We start from the raw sequence: 23913 nt of genomic DNA, 5'->3' as shown, positions 1-23913 counted from the left end.
GTGCCTGACCCAGCGGGATCCAGCCCCCAGTGTCCAAGGCCGGGTTGGACGGGGCTTGGAGCAACCTGGGCTGATGGAAGGTGTCCCTGCCCACGGCCGGGAGTGGGACTGGCAGGGATTTAAGGTCCCTTCCATCCCAAACCAGGACCCATTCCCGGTCATTGCTGTGAGCCTGAGCTGTATCAACTGTACTTTTAGCCAAAAGAAGTGAAAATAAGCCTGATTTACTCATGTACGTGTCACAAACCTGCCTCTTTAACCAGAGCCAAGAGCTGGGAAGAGAGTTGGCCACGGCTTGTACAGCCCATGGAATCTGATCAGAGAAATGCAAAAGATATTTTGCAAGCCATGTCAAGACAATGAGAAGCAGTGGCTTGAGTCAGAATGTTATTCACAATAAACCAGGGAATAATGATAACAATAATAATAACAACAATAACAACAATAATAACAATAATAACAGTTATAACAACAATAATAATAATAGTAAATGAACCAGCAATTTCTAAGCTTTTTCCAGATCCACAAATAAAATTTGCCCAATGATCCTGGCTCAGTGGAAGAGCTTCTCTCTTCTGGATTTTTGTCATCACTGGTGACATCCAGACAGAACAAACACAGCAAGAGGGGGACTAAAAGTCAATGGAAAATTACCAGGCTAATTTTGTTTGCTATGCCTGATTTGGAGACAGAGGAGGAAATTTCTAGGAGTACACATGAAAACAGTGTTGATCTTTTGTGTGCATTTAGAGCTGATCCTCATCTCAATTCATTCTGCAGTGCAGGACAAAGGGCCTCATCATCTGCAGCCATGGGAGAAACCCGGATGGGGACCAAATAATGGGAATAATACCTTGCTTGTAGGTAAGCTCTTTGAATAATCATCTCTTGAGTGCTTTTGAGAGAACATCACTGGAATAAATTACATTATCTGCCCAAATTATGTTATCTGCCCCTTAAAGCTGTAAACACCTGAACAGGGTGAACAATATTTCCCTTCCTGGGCAGTGTCCTGGCAGATGGGAGAGCTACAGGCACCAAATCCTGGTAGAGAAGAAGGTCACGGAATGGAATTTTTTAGATAGGAAAAGATCTTTAAGATCCTAGAGTCCAACTGTTATAAACCATATTTCAATGAACAAGAGAGTTTGTGAGGAAGAAGCAGCCTCAGGGAGAATATTGTGCAAAGCTCTCAATAATTGAGGATGATTTAACAAAAATATTCCCTTTATACCCCCTGGTTCCTGGGAGAAAAGCTTTGAGCAGCTTCCTGAGGAAAGCTCTGCAGAATCAGCCTTCAAACATGTTTTTCTCTCTCATTTATCTGATTAATTTACTTTCATTAAGAAAACCAACCATGTTCTCCTTTATATACCCAGTTTCTGTGAATCACAGACCACAGCTCCAGGATTTCTGTGTTTATTCTCAGAAGTCACTCAGCTTTTAGCTCACTCTCCCGAAACAGTGTTTTCCTTTTTCCTGCAGGTAATTTGGGTAATCAGCAAAACATCTAAACAGGGGGACCTGAGGGTGGGGGTTTTCTTTCCTAGTGCTCAATAACTGCAAATTCTAGACTAGTCTGCAAACATGGAAGAGGAAACCTCATTCTCTTTGTGGATCAGTTCTCCGGGATGGATGTATGGATTTTAAATGGTCCTGTAGATAAATACAGTGATGGGAATGAGTGGGTGGTGGAGTTGAAAGGAAGAAAAAGGCTAAGAAGAGTAATTTAGGGAAACTTAGGGCTTTTAATTAAGAGTGAAGTAATAGAGATTGCAATGGGATGAAATGGAGAGAGAAGGAATCAACAGCAGCAGTGACAGGACAAGGGGAAATGGCTTCAGTCAGCCAGAGGGCAGGGTTAAATGGGATCCTGGGAAGAAATCCTTGGCTCCAAGGATGGTGAGGCCCTGGTACAGGTTGCCCAGGGAAGCTGTGACTCCTCCATCCCTGGAAGTGTCCAAGGCCAGTCTGTTTGGGGCTTGGAGCAACCTGGTCCAGCACTAATCCCAGCTTTACCCCCAAGGATCTGCCACTGCCCAGGACTGGGACAGAGCACATCCAAGCTGGCATCTTCCTGGGAGGGGGCTGAGCTGCAGTCAGGGGTTTCTGGGTCTTGTGGGATTCACACCAACACAGACATACACAGCCCAAGCTCTTGAGGCCTTGATTACAGGAAGGACAAACAGAGACCTTCTGCCTTTCTTGGCTCCTCTGGGATGAGCAGCCCAGGCCCAGGGGAGCTGCAGGAAGCTGAGGAGGGAGCTGCTCTGAGGGAGCACGACAGGGTTCCTGGCATAACGTTGGATGGGTCCCTGTCTCTGCTGGTCACCCAACAGAAGATCAGAGCCCTTCTAGGGCCACCATGAGGGCCTCAGCAGGAAGGTGAGTGAGCTGGTGGGTGGGTGGGTGTAAGGGATCCTGTTGGGGTCCAGCCAGCTGTGTCTGCACTGCGTGCTCCCCAGGGATGCTGGCCAGTGCCATGGGCAGGTTCTGTGCAGGGCTGAGGATCTGTTGCTGGGGGCTTTGAAGTCCTGTCCTTGGGCACGAGGAGAAGTGGGAGGTCATGGCTTGGCCCCACAGAGCAGGGCAGCTGGGAGCTGCTGGTGCCTGTGGGCTGTTCCCAAGGGTTTCTCCTGGGAAATCAAGAGGTTAAAACCTAGATGGGAATTGGTGGTAAGGAGATGCTGCCTTCTACATGTGCTGCTTGCACAGAGGAGCCTGAGAGGCCAGAGAGGCACTTCAGACACCGAGGAGCACTGACAAACAAACCCCACCTTCATTCTGGGGTAGAACAGCCTGGCACTGGGATTCCCACCTCCACTGCAGGGCCCTGAACATGGACAAACACCAAGCTAAACTTCCCTGGGAGCAGAATTTAGGACACTATTCCCAGCAAACTCATCACATGAGATCTTTTGAGTCCTACTTGGCCATGAAAAGCAGTGATGACTTCATGGATGTGCCCTGCTGCACCTTTGGCTGGAGAAACTGGGATGCCCTGTCTGATTACAGGGGCAGCTCCTCCAGCAGGCCAAGCAGGTTATGAAAGTCACACTCGTTCCAAACAGCCATCTGCTGTCAGCAGCCACGTGTCCCCATCTGCACCTGCAGAATGCACATTGTCCTACATTGTCCCCTCACCAGTAAGCCACAATTTTAAAGGATAAATGCACAGCAATTTCATGCCTCCCTGTGCAAGTCGACCTCTTCCCGTGGCACAAAGCACTGCCTGTTGCTTAGGAACAATCTATATCCTACTAAAATGAAAATGTGCTCTCTCCAAAGAGTTTTTTACCCAATGGGTTTTTGCCTTGCTCAGACACTGACCCACCTCCTGCATAAACCATGGGGGGAAGTCTCTGTGCTCCAAATGTCGCACTGGACACCTACTACACCCAGCCAGGATTCGGGATACAGGGATATGGCCTAGCTGTGGTTTGGGATGAGGGGCTGTGCCAACCCAATCCCTCAAGGTAACCTGGACTGCAAAGCTATCTTGTCCGAGGCCCCGGTGGGAGCATCTGCCAGGGTGGAGCAGGTGTTGAAGCGGGAAGCCTTGCAGGACGTGCTCCTGGAGCTCTGCTTCTTGCGGTAGAAGTAGCCGCTGAGGTGGGACCAGAACTTGTCGTGGAGGGAGGCATAGATGAAGGGGTTGTAGCAGGCAGAGCTCATGGCGATCAGGTGGCACGAGACCTGGATGACGTTGACGTACCTCTTGTCCAGGATGGTGAACTCCTCGTCAATGTCCCGGATGAAGTTGACCACCTGCAGGGGCAGCCAGCAGACGGCAAAGCAGACCACGGAGATGGTGAGCACGCGGAAGGTCTTGTGCTTGGTCCTGGTCCACTTGTCCCGGCAGTGAAAGGCGGCGCCCGGCACGTTCCTCCTGCGCAGGTGGTAGGTGATGGCACAGAAGGAGACGGACACGGCCAGCAGCGGGAGCATGTAGGAGAGCAGCAGCATCAGGCACGAGTACAGCAGCCGCTGCCTCTCCTCGTGCTTCCAGAACTCCTCGCAGATGATCATGTCGTGGCCGATGGCGTTGAGGTCCAGGTAGTGGGTGTGCAGCGAGGTGGGCACGGAGGCCGCGATGGAGAGCAGCCAAATGCAGGCCACGAGGCCGGCGCAGGCCCTGCGGCCGATCCGCCTGCGGATGGGGTACGCCACCACCACGTAGCGGTCGATGGCGATGGCCGTGAGGGACAGCACCGACACGAAGACGGTGGCGGCCTGCAGCAGGGTGACAAAGTGGCACATGAACATGCCGAAGAGCCAGCCCCGCTCCTCGAAGGCGTAGGACACGGTGAGGGGGACGCAGGCCAGGCACATGATGAAGTCGGCCACGGCCAGGTTCCCGATCAGGAAGTTGGTGGTGCAGTGCAGCTTCTTGGTGAGGGCGATGAGGAGGATGAGGAAGAGGTTCCCGATGCACGCCACCACCACCAGCGTGGCGTAGAGCGGGATGAAGAGCGGCTTCAGCTCCAGGAGCAGGTCCAGGCCCGTGAAGATCAGGGCTGAGTCGTTGTGCCAGGAGTCATTGGGCAGCTGAGCCATGGGAGCCCCTGTGGCTGATGCAGCTTCTCCACAACTCAAGGTCAAACACAGATGAGCCTGTGAGCTCTGGAGGGGACACAAATACATTTTGGCTGAACTTCAGGGCAGAAGGGCCTGTCCCAAGTCTGGACCTCTTGCACAGCACTGTGCTGAGGCACTACTGGCTGGTTTAAATGACTTGCCTAAGAGTGAAGATGCCCTGTGACAGACACAGAGGAGCTCCGGTATGGAGGAGACTTGGGAAGCTGGCTGTGAAATAGTGAAGCAGCCAGCACAGATCTGTGGGGAGCTGCCAGCTAGGGGCAGCAGGACCTAAAAATCAGCTAGAGAAACCTCATGGAGAGTTTCCACCTGGGAACTGAGCTGACTTTAAGCAGAAAAAAAAGGACACTCCTGCATTTCTTGCTTTTTATTTTTCCCAGTTAATTCCACCCTGACCCACCAGCCCCATGGCACCTGGCTGGGCAGGGAAAGGAGCATCCTTTCCATCCCCTGCACTCCTGTGTCTCTCCCAGCCAGCCCACCCCATCCCAACCCATCCCACTAGGTTCTTTTATCCCCTTGGTTATATCTTCATCACTCATGGAGCTTTGGCTTCTCCTGTCCTTCCCTGTTCCTGCTGTAATGTGAGAGAGGGAAGGAGGGAGTGCCTGGCTCCCTGGGCACTTCCACAAACCTACTCAGGGGGAATGAGGTGAAATGTATTCCAGCAGAAAGTGTATGGAAATTAAGAGTTCCCCTCCAGGACCCTCCTTTCAAGTCCCACACTCTCAAAAATTATTGTTTTATCCCCCTTACCAGGATCTGGACAGCCTTTTCCCCCCAGTGGAGAGTCAAATCAGCATTAATTAAGAAACCCTTGTAATTAACCGAGGGATATTGAGGTTTTCTACATCCCAGCTGCACTCACAGGGCGCACGCTGTGATACCACAGCTCCAGGTCCCCATGCCCTGCCTGGGGCAGGAGCACAAAATCCATCAGGAAACTTGCAGCTGAGGAGCCAAAATGCTCATTAACTTACAGAATGAAAATTCTGAAGCTCAATTAAATTCTTTAATTCTGCTTCGCGTACCCACGAGAGTCAAACCAGCCCTTCTGTGCGTGCATCGCCAGGCTCCTGCTCCCTCCCCGATAAATGCTGAACCCCGCGGCTCTGGCTGGGGTCTGGGGGGTCCAGGGTGTGGCTGCGGGACCCCTGTCCCGGTCCGGAGCTCTTACCTGCCGAGGGCTCCGGGGTGCTCGGGGCCGGGAGCCGCCCGCTGCCCGCCGATGCTCCCGTGAGGATGAGGAGGAGCGTTCCCTTCGCAGGGTGTTCACCGGGAGACTCCGGCACAGCCGATCTCAGCCGGGCTTTTGTGGTGTGGGGCTTTTGTTGTCTTGCTTTGTCTTTCTTTTTTTTTTTTTTTTTTTTTTTTTTTTTTTTTTTTTTTCCCGCTTCCTGAGCCTTTCAGTCCCGGGGGAACAGGACGTTCCCACTCCCGGCGCTCGGTGTTCCAGGTACCCGGGGGGACGTGCACATCCCCCCGCAGGTGGAGCCGCATTCCGCCCCCCGGCCCGGCGGGGAGCACCGGGGGGCTGCGGGGAGCCCCTTCCTCGCCCTCGGGGCCGGGGCCGGGCACGTTCTCCCGGCAGGGAAGGAGGGGAAGGCGCGGGGAGTACGGGGCGGGCGGGCACGGAGATCCCGCGGAGCTCCGGAGTCGGCAGCGCCCGCCCCGTCGGGGGGTCCCGGCCCGGGGGCGAGGGATGAGGGGGAAAAGTGGGGTGAGGGCACAGTGGGGTGACGGGCACCCAGCCGTAGGGTGATGAGCACCCAGCCCCGGGGTGCTGCTGGCCCAGCTGTGGGGGCAAGTGTAGGATAGGGTGAGGGCGGTCCAGCCATTGTGAATTGCCCCAAATGAGAAAGGCTGACCCTGGCACCCTTACTTTAATAAGGGAAAATGATAAATAATGATCACCCACTGGAATTTTGGGGGGATAAGAGGAATGGGAATTTGCAGAGCAGTCACAGAAAATTGAGAGTTTTGGTGCAAGAGGGTGATTATTTCATCCCAATCTGATGGAGCTGGGCTGGTTATTAAAGCTGGCTGAGCCGATCAAGAGGGGACTGCTCACCCCTGCCGAATAATCAGCAGGAAGAAAATCATCTTTGTCTCCATATCAGTGCCTGGCGAGAGCTGCTGTTAATTTTAAAGAGCAGAACAATCAGATTAGGAGAGCCAGAGGCTGGTTTGAGAGGAGAGCCGGGCTTTGGAGCCGACTGCAGGATGCTGAGTCCAGCCCAAGGCAGGCACAGGCTCCATCCCCGCCCGGATGCGCCATGGCCGGGATGACCCGGCTGCAGCACGGGGAGCTCTTCCCTCTGCACGGGCTCATCCTGGAAAAACCTTCTTTGACATCAGCTTTGCTGCTTCCAGAGCCTGCAGAATAAATCACTGTTATTCCCAGAGCTCGGATTGCCCCGCCCCAGGTCCTGGCTCAAGGATACAAGGATGGGCTTGAAAGCTGCAGCCCACCCTGATGGTGGAGCTGGAGACCCCTCCTGTGGCATCCTGGTGTCCCTCCCATCCCGTAGAGATGATGGACAGGAGTCAGTTTGCTGTGATTTTTATTCTTTTCCATGTCACCGGGGCGGTTTTTAGAAATAACCAGAGATCCCCGAGACCTTGTCAGTTCCAAAGGAGGATGGAATATTTAATGGCCATAAGCTTTAGGAGGGAAAGTTTGGGGTGGATAGTGGGAAAAATCCTTCCCTGTGAGGGTGCTGAGGCCTTGGCACAGGGTGCCCAGAGAAGCTGTGGCTGTCCCTGGATCCCTGGCAGTGTCCAAGGCTGGGTTGGACAGGGCTTGGAGCAACCTGGCATAGTGGAAGTTGTCCCTGCCCACAGCACAGGGCGGAACTGGATGAGCTTTGAGATCCCTTTGAACCTCAAACCACTCTGGAATTCTGTGATTCTCAGCAGCACCACGGGATGCTGCCAGCTCGTGCTTCTGTGAGACTGATTCCTTTGGCCCAAGCTTGTGGAGAACCATTTTTTTCCCCTGTTTGGATTATGGAAACCTTTCCTTGCTGCCCAGAGTGCTCTGTCAGCCCTGCCCTCCCCTTGCTCTGACAAGGCAGCAGGTGAATTGTGTTAGATACTTTATTCTGCCCCATTTTGAAAGCAAACCCCTGCCAGGCTGGGGCTGTGTTACCACATGGGCTCTCCACTGGCTTCCAGGGGTGCAGAAGTGCTGCTTCATGCAGAGAAAAAGGTAAAATAATGACTTTAAAAGGTACAAAGGGGCAAGGGGCTGCTGTTCCCTTTGTGATTTACTCATTTATCCTGCCTGAAAGTCATTCCCTGTGCTTCATGGTCTGGACCCGATGCCACCAGGCACCACAGCTGCAGATCTGCCTGTGCCTCTGAGGATGGGCCCTTGCTGTGTCCCTGGATGTCACTGATGTCCCCTCTGGGTTAAATTGTCACAAACAGGCTGCCCTGGGCAAGGGTAGAGTGCCCAGCCCTGGGGGGATTTTAGAGCCATGTGGCACTTGGGGACACGGGTGGGCTCAGCTGTGCTGGCCTTGGATTCCATGATCCCAGAGGGTTTTTCCAGCCTCAACAATTCTCCCTCTGCGGGAGTTATTTCCACACACAGGAAGATTGGTGTTGCTGTAGAAGCAAATTCCACCCCTAGTGAGGCTGCTGCTTTAACAGCAAGAGTTGGTTTGGTGCAGAGGAGCTCAGCAGTCTGTTTTTCCCAAAATAAACCCAAATATTGGGAGGTAAAGCTCTTGCTGCTCGAATCATGTGTGCCATCACCAAGTGCAACAACACTGCTTGGACACATCTCACTCCTATTCACAGATTCAGTGACTTTGTAAAGAAGTTTTAAAGTTTTTTTTTATGGTGATTTAAGTACAGACTCACTCCAAGTCTATACTCTCAGTTATAATTTTATATAATTATATTGATGTAACTATATTTATTGTATATGGGAGAGGAAAAAAGTTAACTCTACATAAAGAATTCATTTAAGAAAATTATTACTCAACCTTTGCAATTATCAGTTGGATTTTCTTTTGCCCCACATGTTTCCATAGAGCAGGTCAGAGAATCTTGGAATGGTTATTATTTTTACAAGTGAAATGATAAGAGCTGTTCCCTGAGGTCCCTTCTCCAAAGGAAATGCCTGGTGATGTGGATGTGGAATAATTTCAGCACAGTTCTTTTGGGTATACTTCTTCCTCAAATATGTTTAGGAACAGATAAGATAATATAAAGCATCCTCACAGTGCTTGCTAACCATAAGAAGAATTTTATTGACTGGGAAATAGGCTGGGGACAGAGAAATTGCTGCTTTCTGTCTCTGCACAAACCATTTCTGGGAACAGCTCAGAGTTCTGCATCTCTGTCACAGCTTTGTCACATCAGGTGAGAGAGATCTGCACAAGGACACAGACTTAACATAATAGAGGACAGCTGAAGGATAAATTAAAAGGGACATTTAATGAGCAAACCAGCAAGACACGAGGCTTGTGCATCACTGGCACTCAGATGATTCACCCCATTCCTCAAGGTTCAAAAAACACGGGATTGTTTTAATGGAGAATTCTGAGCTGGGGAGGGAGCTGCACCAGGAAAGCTGATGGTGGGAACAACCTCTGAGCTGTGACACGGTGACCGAGAGAGCAGCGCCTCTACTTGCATACAGAGACAGGAAACTGCGAGGCTCCAGCAAAAATTTACTCCTAAAAAAGTATTTTCAAACAGGTACACAAATGAACACGGCATGAATCCGGTGAGGATTAACTCCTAGAACGACAATTTCCCCTAAGAAGCTCTGACAGACTGTGCTGCTTCCCTCTACCGACCCCCAGTGTTGGTGCGAGGCAGAACACAAGATCAGCAAAAAATCAGCACAATATCACAGATTCTTGGATTAGTAAAAGGAAATAACCCTCTGAAGAGTTAAGCAGGGTGAAAGAAACAATTAAATACTAAATATATTTCAAGTCAGAGAATTCTATGCGATTCTGTGATGAAAACAAGTTGTTTGTAGCCTCCCTGGCTACCCCTCTTGGTTTCCCAATACAGAATCTCATCTGATCTTTTTCTGGAGTCTGAACAGGTACAAAACGACCAACAAGAGGAAAAATACTCCCCCTACAGTCTGTAATAGAGATTTTGGGCAATAAAGTGGGATATTAGGGGGTACATTACAGAGAGGAATGTGAAATAGCTACAATGTCAATGACACCATCAATTTATTGACTGCAGTGAGATCTTCCTTCAGGGTCCCAAATTCACAGAGGTGGGAAATATCCATCTTCTTCCTGGCACAGCCTGGGGCCAAGTCAGACTGAAACAGTGAAGATCTGGAGAACAACCAAAATGGATTTGGCAGGAGAGGAAAAAATGCCCCGATGAGTAATGAAAAGGTAAAAGACAGTACCAAAGTGACTCAGTGGTTTCTCAGCTCTGTTCTAGACCGTGATGTTCTGCGATGCTTCTCCACAACTGCTTTTGTTGTTATTGTTGTTGTTTAACGTGTCTCCTGATGGATTCCAAACAATCCAGGCTGGAATGATGAGGTGGCTGCAGGCTGGAGAAGATCCACATGAGGTTTTGGTACAGGAGTTCCCTCTTGTCCCTAGCAGTGCCAGCCACTGCCTGCGGAGCTCCAGAGCTGGGATTTGGTGCCTTGGGGGTTCTTTCTTTTAAAAATTACTTCTTCAATGGCTGACCATTTGCTCTGTGCCCCCCTTCCTGCCATTCCTATGGCTGGGCACATCCTCCTGGAGGCTGGGACAAGGGGCAGGGCTGGGAGCTCTCACTGCTCGGCAGCCGGAGGTTCCTCCTCTGCCTCGGGCCTCTCGGGCTGCGGCTCGGGCGGGATGAGGCACTGCACCTCCTCGGAGCTGATGGCCACCTTGTCCGGCTGCAGCCAGCGCTTCAGGTGCTCCAGCGTGCTGGGGACAGCAGAGGGACACCGTGAGACCAGGCAGGGACAGAGCCGCACAGGAGGAGCGACAGGAAAAGCCTGCACAGGCAATTCCTGCCCCTCTGCAGGAATTCCCGTCCCCACAGGTGAGGTCTGGCGTGGAGGGATCCTGGTGCCACAGGGACAAGCAGAATCTGTCACTCTCCAAAGGGTGGTTAGAACAGGTTTTACACACCTGAAGCTCTCCTCTGCCTCTGTAGCCAAAGACTGCAACTCCATCAGACAGAGGGCAGGGTTAGATGGGATATTGGGAAGAATTCCTTCCCTGTGAGGGTGCTGAGGCCCTGGCACAGGGTGCCCAGAGAAGCTGTGGCTGCCCCATCCCTGGAAATGTTCAAAGCCAGGCAGGATGGGGTTTGGAGCAGCCTGGGATAGTGGAAGGTGTCCCTGCCCAGGGCAGGGGGGTGGCACTGGATGGGCCTTAAGGTCCCTTCCAGCCCAAACCAATCTGTGATTCCAGGAGTTTCCAGCTTTCTGGGCTGGAAGTAAAAAACCTCTTGCTCAAACATACCAAACCCCCAGCTGCCTCTTGGAATGAAGATCAGGAAAAATGGGGGGGAAAGGGAAGGGAACAAAACCAAAGCTGGGAGAATATCTCAAAATGTGTGAGCATTAATAGCACTGGAAGGTTAAAAAACTAATATAATCCTAACCCTCTAATATCATAATTCAGTGCACTTAAAAGTTAAGGCTTGTTTAATTGCATCAGTGGGTGAGACTCAAAACTCCAGCACCATTCAGGAGTGACCTCCAACTTCATAGTCCAGTTCTAGGGACTGAAATTCTTTCATGGATAACACCCCCACCCTTTAAAAACAGTAGAAAGAGCCCATAAAAAGCTTGGTTTTAAATATAAATCACATTGAAGTTTCTTTGGGGACCAAAGAAACCATCTGAAACCTCCTTATAAACAGGGATTACTTTTCATAGTTCTGGCTTAAGTAGATTTTCTTGACAGGAGACAAATAATCTTCTTGTCATCCAAAAGCAATCATGAAAAATGTCAGCTGAGAAATGAGGAATTTGGAGAGTGTTCCATGTGATTGGGAATGGGAGATTGCTTAGGGAAAGGGCTCCCATCTTACTTCTGACATCATCTGTGAGAGGGCAGGAGCACTGTAAGACAGGCAGGGAAGGGAAATCTCATCCCAGGACTGGCACCAACCCCAAATCCCCATCTGAGACACATGGACATCCCCTCCTCTGCTCCATCCCTTCCCTACCCCACGTGTGAGGAGGGAAATCACTGAGTAGGTCCCAGCTGCTTCCGTGCACTCTAAGGGGTGCAAAGATCAGAAAGGAGCACTGGAAGCTCAAACCCTACGTGCTCTGTGTTCCCTCTGGCACAACCCCAGTGGGCATTTCTGTGTCATGTCCTGACAAAACCTTCTTCCAGTTTTTGAGGGGTAAGTGGTGATCCCTTCCCTCTGATTTGCTCGTTACCTCTCGTCAGCATCGTGGCCCTCAACGTAACATTCTGCCTCAAACCTCTCCTGCAGGAACCTGTCCCAGTATTCCTTCTTGGCCTGGGACAGCGTGCGCAGCATGTCCTTGGAGGTCACCTCCTGGGACAGGCCTTTGATCCTCATCAGTCTTCTCTCTGTGAGGGGAACAGGGGATTTCATTACCTTGGTTATGGGGTTTTTCCTGGAAGGAGAGAAGAGAAGGATCTGGACTTCTATATCAAAAAGTAAGTTAAATTAACTTTTCAAGACTAATTTCTATTTTAAATGCAATTTCCCCTCTGTATTTCAAGCCTCCCTGGCTTTCCTTCCTATATATGCACAAGATGGTGTTTTTCAGATGATGCTTCTGAAGGAAATAAGGTTTGTGCAATCAGCCAGCTCTGCCTGTTTGGGGTTTTAATAACTTTCACAGTTACTGCTCAGCTTCCATGAAATCACACAGGACAGCACAGATCTCACAGGCACCAAGCTCCCACAATTTCCATGCAAATTGGAAAATAAATCACTCTCATTGCACTACTTGGTGCGCTGTGAAACAGCAACAAAGGCACGATGAAAGTTCTGGCAGAAATAAAAGCTTAAAAAGCCACTTCTGCCACCTGTTCTGTCGCTGTGTGCAGCCTCCTACTTATTGTGGAGGGTAAAAAACAACTTTTTTCAGCTTTTGCTTTATAAAAAGTTCCTTTCTGTGCCAGAGATGAGAAAGCTCTGACTGAGCTTCACCTTTCCACTGCTGCACTGGAAGAAAATGAGTCACATTCTGTGTGTTTAAGCTGGAATTTGGACCACAGCACCGGCACCACAAAAACAGAGCTGTCACCAGGCAGACACTCACCCAGGGATGCTAAATACACCTCTGAGTCCTTCAGGGGTGCCCAGGGCTTCAGGACAGGTTGGGAAGAGCCCCCCGATCCGCTGCCCTCGGCGTAGGAATCCATGAAGGAGTCCGTGAAGGCATCGCCGTCGTCCTTGTGCTCGGGATGCGGCAGACAGGAGCAGATCTCAGCCCAGAGGTCCTCGCTGGACCGGGTCACCACGGAGTCCACGCTCTCGATCATCCTCATCCTGGGATCCTGCCACGGGGGAAATAAACGGTGAGCGCCGCGCCGAGCCGCCCGCCCAGGCCTCCGCCACCCGCCTCCCTCTGCCCAAGTCACGCCAGCGGACATTCCAGGGAATTCCCATCCCACCAGGACTCCCGGCCGCCCTGCAGGGAGCGACGTCCCCGCGGCTGCCCGTGAGGCGGAGGGGCCACCCCGCTCCCGCACCCACCGCCCGCGCTCCTGGCACCGCGGCAGCTCCGCCCGCGCCTCGCGGGCCCCGGGCCCGGCCAATCACCGCCGCCACCCGTCTCGGCTCTGACCAATCACCGCGCGCTACAGGCGGGGCGGGGGCGCCCATTGGTCCGCAGAGTGGGAGCCGCTGACGCCACCGCGCCGCCATGTTGGCAGAGGGCGGAAGCTGTGGCGGGCGGCGCAGGCGAGGGCGGTGTGACATCCCTGAGGCGCTGCCGCCCCTGCCGCGGTTCGGCGAGGCCGGGATGTGCTCCAGCGCCACACCGGGAGCTCCAGCGGAGCTCTGAGCCACCCCTTCTCTCCGCCGACCGCTGCCGTGTCCGTGGGATGAGCCAGCTGCCGTGCGGCGCCGTGCTGGCACTCATGGGGCTGCTCTTCGCCAGGACCATGGCCTGGACATCCAGCGGGAAAACGCACGCGGAGCTGGTGAACAACCTGTACAGTGAGTGCCGGCAGCATCCTTGGAATTGGCAGCGCACGGATATTTAATGGCTGTGTGTAGATATTTAGTGTCACGCCGTGTGGCGCTGCTCACTCGGAAGGGTTGGGGTTCGTGTTCCTCAATTTCGGCATTTGCCCCGGCCTGAACTCGTTCTATTTATAGCTGGAAACAAGGTGCTGTGCCAGGAGGGGCAGGAGCGCCTCTCCACACCTTCCATCCCTGCCTCTGGAAGTGTGTGCTGCAGCTCAGTGTTCGAGCCCGGCGGTGCCGCCGAGCGTCCCGCACATCCAGGCTGTGCCCGAGGGCAGGAATGGTGCCCGGTGCCAGGACAGCGGGCTGGAACACACATAAAAATAGCTGGAAACTTCTCCAGAATTCCCGCAGAAAGGTGTGAAGGGATGTCGGATATCTCTGCGGCCGTGGTCCTTGAGTTCACTGCTGTAACCTGAACCGGAGTCTCCGTTTCCCGCCGTGAAACGTGACTCCGGTTCGCTCCCTTTACACCTGGCAGTGCCAGAGGCCTTGTGGCTGCAGGTGGCCACCTCTGGAGATGGGCTGGTGGCTGGGCCCCAGCAGGATTGGGAAAGGATGTCCTTCCATCAGTGTTTGGTTTGCTGTCTCTCTCAGATCCCTCATTAATACCCCCAGATCCATGAACTCCCTGAAGTGTGAACTTCCCCTTTCAAATCTCTTCTTGCTGGAATGCCCAAAATTTCAATCCTGCCCATCTCTCTTTTCCTTCTTTCCCAGAAAAAGGGATCGTTAAGTCTCAGCGAGTCTTCGATGTGCTGTTGGCTACAGACAGAGGTCACTACATCAAATATTTCCCATACATGGATTCTCCTCAATCCATTGGTGAGTCACTTCTGGCAAAGCATCTGCTGTCAGCAGGGCACAGGGTGCCTGGGCAGGTGCTCCATGGTCATGTTGTGGAATCCCTGTCCCTGGAAGTGTTCAAGGCCAGGTTGGATGGGCCTTGGAGTGCCTTGTCTAAGGGAAGGTGTCCCCACCCATGGCAGGGACTGGGACTGGATGAGCTTTAAGGTCCCTTCCAACCCAAATCATCCTGTGATTCTGTGAAAGGAGACAAGTGTTTTCCCATTTTTGGGGGGAAGGTGTGGGAGAATTAGGAACTGTTCCCATTGGGAATTTTATTCCTTGTCAAATGACTTGTGTCACCCGTTTCCTTTTAGGCTACAAGGCTACGATCAGTGCCCCGCACATGGTAAGGTGAAAACTCCTCACTTTCAACAGCAATGGAGGGAATTGTTTATTTCTCTTTTTATATTTAATTTTTCTTCAAGTAGAAAACTGAAACATCCCATGGACATGATTATCCTGCTTGTTTCTTTGGGGATTTTTCTTCTTTAGAGGAGTTCCCCTATACTCTTTCAGTTGCTTTAAAAGTGTGCTTAGATGGGAATTCCATGCTGTCCCTTTTTTTGCATGAGACCTTTTCTCCTGCTGTTTCACATCTAATTCCTGAGCCTCTGCCTAAATTATGTCCTGCAAAAGATCTTCCAGGTCTGACACTTGAGTTTTGCTCTGGAAGTGTCAGGCACAAGGCCAGGTGTGCTGTGATTAAATCAGAAAACAAGAAAAGGTGTTGGAAGAGGAGTCTAACCCCAGGATGTTTCCCTCTTCCTTGTCCTGGGTGTCCCTGCAGCACGCCCACGCGCTGGAGCTGCTCAAGGATCAGCTGGTGGAAGGTGCCAAGGCACTGGATGTGGGATCTGGGAGCGGATACCTCACGGCCTGCTTCGCCAGGATGGTGAGCTCACGGCACTCTGTTCCCAGCCTGGAAAGCACATCCCTTAATTAGCTGCTGTAACTGGCACTACTCAGCCCTAAAACCAAGGAAGGGGCACAGGGCTTGCACCTCCTCTTCAGAACCTCTGCTCTGGAGTTTCTTCCTGAAGATTCCCCAGTTCCCACTGAAACCTGCCCTGGCTCTTTTCCATACAGGAGGCATCAGGTATTTGATGTTTTTTGCAGACTGGCCCGACGGGAAAAGCTGTGGGCGTGGAGCACATCAAGGAGCTGGTGCACGAATCCATCCGGAATGTCCAAGAGGATGATCCCACACTGCTCAGCTCCGGCCGCGTGAAGCTCGTGGGTGAGCTCCCTGCAGCCCCAGGGTTTTCCCCTTGGTCTGCTCCTCACAGCCCTTCCAGTTTGTGTTGATGTTTTGTTATGACACAACCCAAGTGTTCCCTGTTTTCCCTCTGTAGTTGGAGATGGCAGGCAGGGATACCCCGAGGAGGCTCCTTATGATGCCATCCACGTGGGAGCGGCCGCGGCCACCGTCCCCAAGGAGGTAAGAGAGGCCGTGCTGGGTGTCCCTAGAGAAAACATGTGGGGTTTTTTGTCCCTGCTGACTGGGATGTGTCGGTGCTGCAGCTGCTGAAGGAGCTGAAGCCGGGCGGGCGGCTGATCGTGCCCGTGGGGCCCGAGGGGGCGAACCAGGTGCTGATGCAGTACGACAAGACCAGCGAGGGGCACATCGTGGAGACCCAGCTCATGGGCGTCATCTACGTCCCTCTCACAGACAAGGAGAAGCAGTGGCCTCGGTAAAACCTGCTCTTCCCTGAGGAACACTCCTTCCTCTCTCTCTGAGCTTGCTCTCCTTGGCTTTGCTGACCGACTCCTGGATCCCTGGCGGATGCTGTTTGTGGAAAAAAGGAGAGAACAGCTTGGCAAAGCAGGGGGTATTTTCTGTCTGATAGAGCTTGCAGAGTTTTATTTCCTCTTTTTCTGGAGCCTGTGTGTGTGTTTAAATTCCATGTGATGCTGGCACAGAACTGAGGGAGTAGTAACTGTTGGTTTTCCTTTGCCTCAGGGATGACCTCTGACACATGGATGGATATCTCTAAAGGCACCTCAAAAAGCTCATGAGAGGGACTTAGGCCTGTAGATGGTCAGTATGGTTTTGCTTTTTAATGGAAATTTCATCAATGGATAAAGGGAAGTTCTGCTTCAGAGGAGCTCATTCTGGAGGGATGGAGAACAGGGACAGGACCAGGGGAGGCTCTTGGAGGCCCATGGCAGCTTCCAGGGAGCGGATCCAGACAACTCCAGCTTTCCTCTCTGATAAACTCTAGATAACATCAGATCACAGAGAATTCTGACAGCAGACAGGAGTACCTAAAGCTTCACTAAAACCACTTTAATATCGACTACTCTGCCTAATGCTTGGTGAAAATAAGTCACAATTAGTGTCTCGGAGCAGCAATGTACCCTGACTTGTCAGTTTTTAAAATATGGGAGTGTGTTATCTTCCTGCCTGCACCTGCTAATTTAATGATGGGCGGCAACACTGGATTTTGAGCGTATGAAAAATGCTTGGGTTTTTTCTGTTTGGAGTTTTGAAAAATATTCATTTCTGGACCTAACCCTCTTTGGGGTTACGAAAAATGCGCATTTCTTGGCTTTTCTGATTGGGTTTATAAAAAATGCTCATGTTTTGGCTTTTCCCTGACGCGTCCCTCCCGCAGGCGGTGACTGAGGAGGCTCACGAGGGGCAGGCGGGCTGCGGTGAGGCTCGAGGGTCATTTGTGGAGCAGTTCTGAGGGGGGAAACTGCTGGGAGGTAAAAATATAAATAAATCAATTAATAAATAAAAGGGCTCTCGCTCCTCCATCGCCTCCGCCTCACGACGCCCTGTGGGATGGGGGGAGAGGCGGGAACGGGACGGGGGCGTGGCCTGGCGGTGCCGGCCCGCGCTGATTGGCCCGCGCCGCCCGGCGCAGCGCGATGCGTCACGGCGTGCGGCGCGCGGTGTGGCCGGCGTGGGTGCGCGCGGCGGGGATCGGGGTCCATCCGCTGCCGCCGCTGCGCGGGGACATGGCCGAGCCGGGACCCGGCACCGGCCGAGCCCGGGAGGAGGAGCCGGACCCCGCCGGCAAGGAGGAGGCGGCGCCGGCCCCCAAGAAGCGGCGGCTGGCGGGCGGCGAGCGGTACGTGCCGCCGCCGCGGAAGCTGAACCCCGGCGTGAGCTTCGGCGCCGAGCACTTCGCCGAGACCTCGTACTACTTCGAGGGCGGCCTGCGCAAGGTGCGCCCCTACTACTTCGACTTCCGCACCTACTGCAAGGGGCGCTGGGTGGGCCGCAGCCTCCTGCACGTCTTCGGCACCGAGTTCCGAGCACAGCCCCTCTCCTATTACCGCGCCGCCGCCCGCGCCGGCCGCCTGCGCCTCAACGAGGAGCCCGTGCGCGACCTGGACATCGTGCTCAAGGTGGGCGGGCCCCGGGGGGATGGTGGGCTGGGGGCAGAGCCCGGCCTGCCCCAAGCAGCGAGCATCGCCCCGTGAGCGGTGCGGTCAGATAATACAGGGCCAGGAGTTGGACTCGATAATCCTGATGGGTTCCTTTCAATTCGACGTGTTTTATGATTCTGTGAATCCTGTGGAGGGGTTTAGGGGCGAAATCGGGGCTCCCGGGGAATCCCTGCCCTACTGGATTCGGGAATATGTAGGTCTTACAGCCCTACACGTGCCACACGGCTTCCTTGGTCCTTAGGAATGGGAATGCGCTATGGGCAGGTGATCGGGTTTACATTGTGACACACACACCTGTTATCCTAAATCCGGGATCCTGGGAGAAAGGGGCTTTAATTCTTCTTCCACGATGTCAAGTCCCTGTTGTGTGTGGCCGGGTGAGTGGTCACAGGAGCCGGATTCAGGCTGACTGCCCGTACCCCTTCCAGAACAACGACTTCCTCAGGAACACGGTGCACCGGCACGAGCCGCCGGTCACCGCCCAGCCCATCCGCATCCTGGCGGAGGACGAGGACGTGGTGGTGGTGGACAAGCCCTCGTCGCTGCCCGTGCACCCCTGCGGCCGGTTCCGGCACAACACCGTCATCTTCATCCTGGGCAAGGAGCACGGCCTGCGGGAGCTGCACACCCTGCACCGCCTGGACCGCATGACCTCCGGCGTGCTCATGTTCGCCAAGACCGCCGCCGTGTCCAAGCGCATCGACGAGCAGGTCCGGCAGAGGCAGGTGAGGGCTGCGAGCTGCTGCTGTGCTCCGCAGTCAGCCGGGTTTGGGCTCTAGGTGAGCTCAAGTTCCCCAGACAACTCATGGTTGTGTTGGTGTTCTCATCTGTTGGTGCTTCTCATTCCTAATAGGCTAAAGATGTAGTAAAAATTGAGTTTGGTAATACTGGATTGGAAGGGAGCTCCTAAAAAATGTAACTGAATTTGATAATCCTAGCTTGGTAATATTAGAATGAAAACCCTAAAATTTTAACTGCTTTTGATATTGGATTGAAAGATATCGCCTAAAAATTTAGTTCAATGTGGTAATTTAATTTCATTTAGTAATATTGGACTAAAAGGGATCTCCTACAAATTTGTTTTGATTTGGTAATATTTAATTGTAAAGGGTCTCCTAATAGTTTAATTGATTTTACTAATATTAGGTTGGAAGTTATCTCCTAAAAATTTAAATTATTTCAGTAATATTGAGTTGAAGTGGATCATCTTTCTTAAGGGATTATGCAAACTTACTGGGGTCATGCAGACCAGTTAGAGATGAAATTTATTTGTGAGTGGACATATGTCAATTATCCATCATTTTTGTACTTTTAAAATTCCCATTTTTTCAGAGTCTCTTGATCCAAACAGAACTTTTTCCAGGATTGGCTTCAGGGCTGTAAGCCAAAGGCTGTGGAGAGATGGCTCCTGAATTTAAAACAAAGCAAGTAGGCTAGGCTTTCTTGTTCTTGGTTTCCCAACAAGCTGAGGAAAATGTGAGGGGAAATTTGGCTTTAAGTAGCTGATTGCATATTTGTCCCTTTCCCGTTGTAATAAAATGCCACCTTTGGATGTATTTTATTGAGGAGAGAGGGAGGAGGAGCAGCAAGGCTGGAGCTTGGGTGTGTTTCCCCCTGTGTTTCCTGAACCTCCCTCTCATGTCTCTGGCAGCTGGAGAAGGAGTACGTGTGCCGTGTGGTGGGGGAGTTCCCGGAGCACGAGGTGCTCTGTGAGGAGCCCATCCTGGTGGTCTCCTACAAGGTGGGCGTGTGCCGCGTGGACGCCAAGGGGAAGCCGTGCCAGACGCTCTTCCAGCGGCTCAGCTACAACGGGAGCAGCAGCGTGGTGAGGTGCCTGCCCCGCACGGGCCGCACGCACCAGATCCGCGTGCACCTGCAGTTCCTGGGACACCCCATCCTCAACGACCCCATCTACAACATGGAGGCCTGGGGACCGGACAGGGGCAAGGGCGGCAGGATTGGCAAGACGGACGAGGAGCTGCTGAAGGCGCTGGTGGAGGAGCATCGCTCCAAACAGAGCCTGGAGGTCTTGGGTATCGGGGAGGAGGACTTGAACTCTGCTGGGGAAAGTAAAGACTGTGGGAATTCAGGTGACTGCACAAAGTCTGATCCTGTGAATGGGAGTTCCTGCCCTGCTGAGGACGAGAAGGATCCGGAGAGGAATGACGTAGCAGCTTGTCCACTGAACTCTGATAGCAACCTGGAAACGCTTGATAAAGACAAAGAGCTCAGTTTGTGTGGGAATCAGGATGGGCAGGCGGGGGAGAAGGGCTGGGAAGAGAAGGACCCTTTGTGTGTGGAGTGCAGGACGAGCAGGCGGGACCCCTCTCCCAAGGAGCTGGTGATGTTCCTGCATGCCCTGCGCTACAAGGGCGCCGACTTTGAGTACTGCTCCAGCATGCCCGAGTGGGCCATGGAGGACTGGCAGGAGTGACCAGGACACCCAGCACCTGCAGGCCCTGCTGGCTGGCACAGCGGCGTGCAGAGACCAAAGACTGACTTTGCATTGTGGCTGAGGTGAACAAAGTGTGTCTTGAGCTGGGCTGGGAGGGATCAGTGGGGCTGGGGAATTATCCTGCTTCTCACAGGTGCTGTGAAGGATGAGCAGGGAAGCAAGGCTAAAACAGGAGTTTTATGTTGCCCTTCAGTGAACTGGCACTTGAGGACAGCAAGGACTGAACTCTGCTCAGCACAGGCAGCTTTGCCTTCACCTCAATGGATTCTGGATCAATTATCCACGTGGATAATGAAGTGTATGCACTGAAAATCAAAAGCTGATTTTTCTTTGAGCCTGCTGTGTTCCTGTGTCTTACAGTAAGAGCTGCTGGATGTCATGTCATAAAAAACCCTCTTTTTATTGTATTTTGTTGTCAGATTGATTTCAAAATGACAAGATTACTCCTGAGAACACTGAGATAAAACCAGGACACTGTGATCTGTTTTGTGCCTGCTGTTTGTCAGCAAGATCCACTTGCCTTTGAAATCACCAACATTCATTCAAATAATTACTTAAATTAGTAGTTCTGGGTGCAGGTATTGGGCCTGGTTTTGGAGGTACTGTTCCCCAGATTTTGTCTTGAGGAGATTTTTTAATATCACTTCAGTTTGACAGTCAGATTTCAAGAAAAACAAAAGCAGTTTTATGAAGCAGAACACTTCTTTCAAAATAATTTTAGAAGACTTCTTTTAAAATAATTTTATATGAATGATTAATATCACCATAGTTCTTATTTTCATTAGTGTTTACACAGTTGATTCTTGGCTTCTGGGAGAGTTTTTATATTAATTTTGGAAGTCTCAGGTTGGCCAGCACACAGGAATTAGTACCTTCCTCCTAAAATCACTTGATGTTGTCACCAGGGTCTGGCCATCACTACCAAATCACAATAAACCATTGCTTGCCTCCAGTAGCCCACAGGAGCCAGGTGGTGTCTTTCTCTGCAGGATCATCCAGCTGATGTTGAATATTTCCATAAAAATTCATTCAGGTTTGAGCTTTATTCTTCCACATCCTGGCAGTGGTTTTGTGATTCTAGTTTAATTCCAGCTGTTTAGAGAGGTGATGCTAAAAATCAGCGTTATCCAAATTTTTGATGCATTGGAATACACCTTTCATGGAAATAAATGGAACTTGGGCACCTTCAGTGTATAAAAAAGGGTGGCTGGAGCTGTAACTGGATTTGAGTGCAGGGGAATGGGGTAGACTTAGGGATGACAGTTAAATTAGACTTTGATGTGTCCAAAGTTATGCTGGGAGGTTTTCTGGTAAGAAATTTCAGTAACAAAAAAAGGCTCTGTCAGGGATTTTCCGGACTGACATTGGGGCCAAAGGACCTGATGAGGAACTGGAGCTCAGCTGCTCACTGCTTTTTCCCCTTTTCCTGGAATAATGGCTGCAACTGGCAACTTTAATTTCCTGGTCAAGAAACCCCTGGGCTTCTGTTTCCAGGGTTCTTTGAACTATGACGATTTAGGATTTAGTTCACAAGGATACTACATTTTATTTTATTTTATTTTTTCATTTAATTTCACTTCATTTTTATTTTCTTTCTTTAAAATTATTTTAAATTTTATTTTTATTTTTAATTTTATTTATTTATTTTTATTTATTTATTTAACTTTATTTTATTTATTTTAGTTTGTCAAAACTGTGCTTGATGTATTGTTAGCTGGAAAAATGTTGTTTCTTGGAGATTCCCTGTGATAAATTCCCATCTGAGATTGGGTCTGAGGTAAGTACTGGGTCCTGGTTGTTGACATAAAGTTTTCCATACAAAATGTAGATCCTGGAAGAATTCTTTTCCTTAGTACACCTTTACTTGGACGTGCCTTGACAGTGCTGGGTTAGCTTTGGACTCATCCTTGACAATCCTATAATTCTGTCTTTATCAGGATAATGTCTATCTCACTGTGTTAAAGCACTTTACCATACAAATAAATCCTCCTGGCAAACTTCCCTGTGCCTTGGGCTGTCCCTGTGCAGGACTGGCTGAAATCAGCCCCTGAGCACTCACCTTCCCCACAGTAACTCTTGTCCAGTTGTGCTTTACATTGTGGTTGGGAGCCTTTTGTGATCTGGCTACTGCCCAGGGTTGGGTAGGATCTAATTTCCAGAAGGATTTAAGTGTAGTTAAAATTTTGGCAGCGTGTGCCGGGAGGGCTCAGAGCTGTCACAGCAGAGCTGGGATATGTCCCTCCTCCTGGAAGCTCTGAGTTTCACTAACTCCTACTTCCAGGCCTCTAATTCCAGATTTAAATTTTTTTCTAAGTGAACCATGTATGGCTTAGGCAGAGAGGAAAAGTTTTCCTGTATCTTGTCAATACACTCATTTATGCTTTTTAAATTGCCATAACTTGATGGAAGACAAAGCAGAAATTATCTGAAGAGAATGTGATGTCTTTTTAGTGAGGGGCTGGGACCCTAAAGCCCATCCAGTCCCACTCCTCTGCCATGGGACACCTTCCACTGTCCCAGCTTGCCCCAAGCCCTGTCCAGCCTGGCCTTGGACACTTCCAGGGATCCAGGGGCAGCCTCAGCTTCTCTGGGCAAACCTGTGCCAGGGGACTCCTCACCTCCCAGGGAAGGATTTCTTCCCAATATCCCATGTAAATCTCCTCTTTTCCAGTTCAGAGCCATTCCTCCTTGTCCCAAGTCCATCTCTAGGAGTCCCTATAGGCGCTGGAAGGGGCTCGGAGGGTTCCCCGGAGCCTCCTCCTTTCCAGGCTGAACAATCCCAGCTCTCTCAGCCTTTCCTCACTGGACAGATCTCCCATCTCCTAATTCTTACTCGGAGCTTTCATGAAGGGCCCAGCCAGCCCTAATAGGACATTTTGCTGGGATCCCAGAGGAGGTGGAGATTAAAAGAGATTTGTTCCCAGTGTCACAGCTGGAAGCTCCACAGTGGAGCCGTACTCTGAGGAAGGAGGAAAGTCAGGATACCCCATGGAAAGGCACCTCAGGAAGCTGGAAACGGGGTGAGACCCTTCAGTCCCTCAGGACACTGTGCTGGCTGGGACCCCTACATTCCGTGGGACGCTCTCCTGGGTGACCTCTAGATCCCTCATGACACTCCCTCCTGGCTGTGACACCTAGGATCTTTGGGACACTCCATCCTGCCTTGTCACCCTGAATCCCTTGGAATGCTCTGTCCTGTCCGTCCCGGGCACCTGCTCTGCTTTTCCTTCTCCACATAAGGGCTGAAAGGAGAGGAGGGGGGGAGAAGTCCCTATGGAAGTGTTTAGAAAAAAAAATTCTTGCATGACGGAAAAGCTTTAGTTCCCGACGAGGATGGGATTCGAACCCACGCGTGCAGAGCACAATGGATTAGCAGTCCATCGCCTTAACCACTCGGCCACCTCGTCGCGGTAACTTCTCTCTCACCGGACCTA

The 23913-nt window shown here is 51.5% G+C and overlaps 4 protein-coding genes and 1 non-coding gene across 8 annotated transcripts; 2 read left to right on the top strand and 3 right to left on the bottom strand.

Moving 5' to 3' along the window:
* Window positions 1-210: 210 nt before the first annotated feature.
* LOC102074559 (prolactin-releasing peptide receptor-like) lies at window positions 211-7031 on the bottom strand. Its single transcript, XM_005494837.4, has 2 exons — window positions 5777-7031; window positions 211-4623 (listed from the first exon to the last, which is right to left on the bottom strand). The coding sequence occupies exon 2, from the start codon at window positions 4555-4557 to the stop codon at window positions 3472-3474; it is 1086 nt and encodes a 361-aa protein (XP_005494894.1). The 5' UTR covers window positions 4558-4623; window positions 5777-7031; the 3' UTR covers window positions 211-3471.
* A 1806-nt stretch (window positions 7032-8837) lies between these two features.
* CCDC32 (coiled-coil domain containing 32) lies at window positions 8838-13394 on the bottom strand. Of its 4 annotated transcripts, none has more exons than XM_005494812.4 (4): window positions 13282-13394; window positions 12845-13082; window positions 11987-12143; window positions 8838-10511 (listed from the first exon to the last, which is right to left on the bottom strand). In XM_005494812.4, exons 2-4 carry the CDS (start codon window positions 13071-13073, stop codon window positions 10373-10375), a joined length of 525 nt encoding a protein of 174 aa, XP_005494869.1. In that variant the 5' UTR covers window positions 13074-13082; window positions 13282-13394; the 3' UTR covers window positions 8838-10372. The 4 variants fall into 4 exon arrangements, with proteins under 4 accessions (XP_005494869.1, XP_074399607.1, XP_074399606.1 ...); XM_074543506.1 differs by having other exon boundaries at window positions 13278-13302; XM_074543504.1 differs by lacking the exon at window positions 8838-10511 and adding an exon at window positions 10696-10750.
* LOC102069660 (protein-L-isoaspartate(D-aspartate) O-methyltransferase) lies at window positions 13271-16859 on the top strand. The gene is made up of 8 exons (XM_005494809.4): window positions 13271-13746; window positions 14497-14601; window positions 14940-14971; window positions 15413-15517; window positions 15742-15862; window positions 15978-16063; window positions 16147-16316; window positions 16586-16859. The coding sequence occupies exons 1-8, from the start codon at window positions 13632-13634 to the stop codon at window positions 16596-16598; spliced, it is 747 nt and encodes a 248-aa protein (XP_005494866.1). The 5' UTR covers window positions 13271-13631; the 3' UTR covers window positions 16599-16859.
* A 625-nt stretch (window positions 16860-17484) lies between these two features.
* On the top strand, window positions 17485-20956 carry RPUSD2 (RNA pseudouridine synthase domain containing 2). The gene is made up of 3 exons (XM_005494808.4): window positions 17485-17982; window positions 18453-18749; window positions 19676-20956. Exons 1-3 carry the CDS (start codon window positions 17500-17502, stop codon window positions 20456-20458), a joined length of 1563 nt encoding a protein of 520 aa, XP_005494865.2. The 5' UTR covers window positions 17485-17499; the 3' UTR covers window positions 20459-20956.
* Window positions 20957-23804: 2848 nt separating this feature from the next.
* TRNAS-GCU (transfer RNA serine (anticodon GCU)) lies at window positions 23805-23886 on the bottom strand. Its single transcript has one exon. It is a non-coding gene; the product is annotated as a tRNA-Ser (tRNA).
* Window positions 23887-23913: the final 27 nt, after the last annotated feature.

This window comes from Zonotrichia albicollis, chromosome 6 (assembly GCF_047830755.1).
Source record: "Zonotrichia albicollis isolate bZonAlb1 chromosome 6, bZonAlb1.hap1, whole genome shotgun sequence".
Lineage (NCBI taxonomy): Eukaryota > Metazoa > Chordata > Aves > Passeriformes > Passerellidae > Zonotrichia > Zonotrichia albicollis.
The sequence above is the reverse complement of the archived record's forward strand: the minus strand, read 5'-3'. Positions and strand labels throughout refer to the sequence as shown.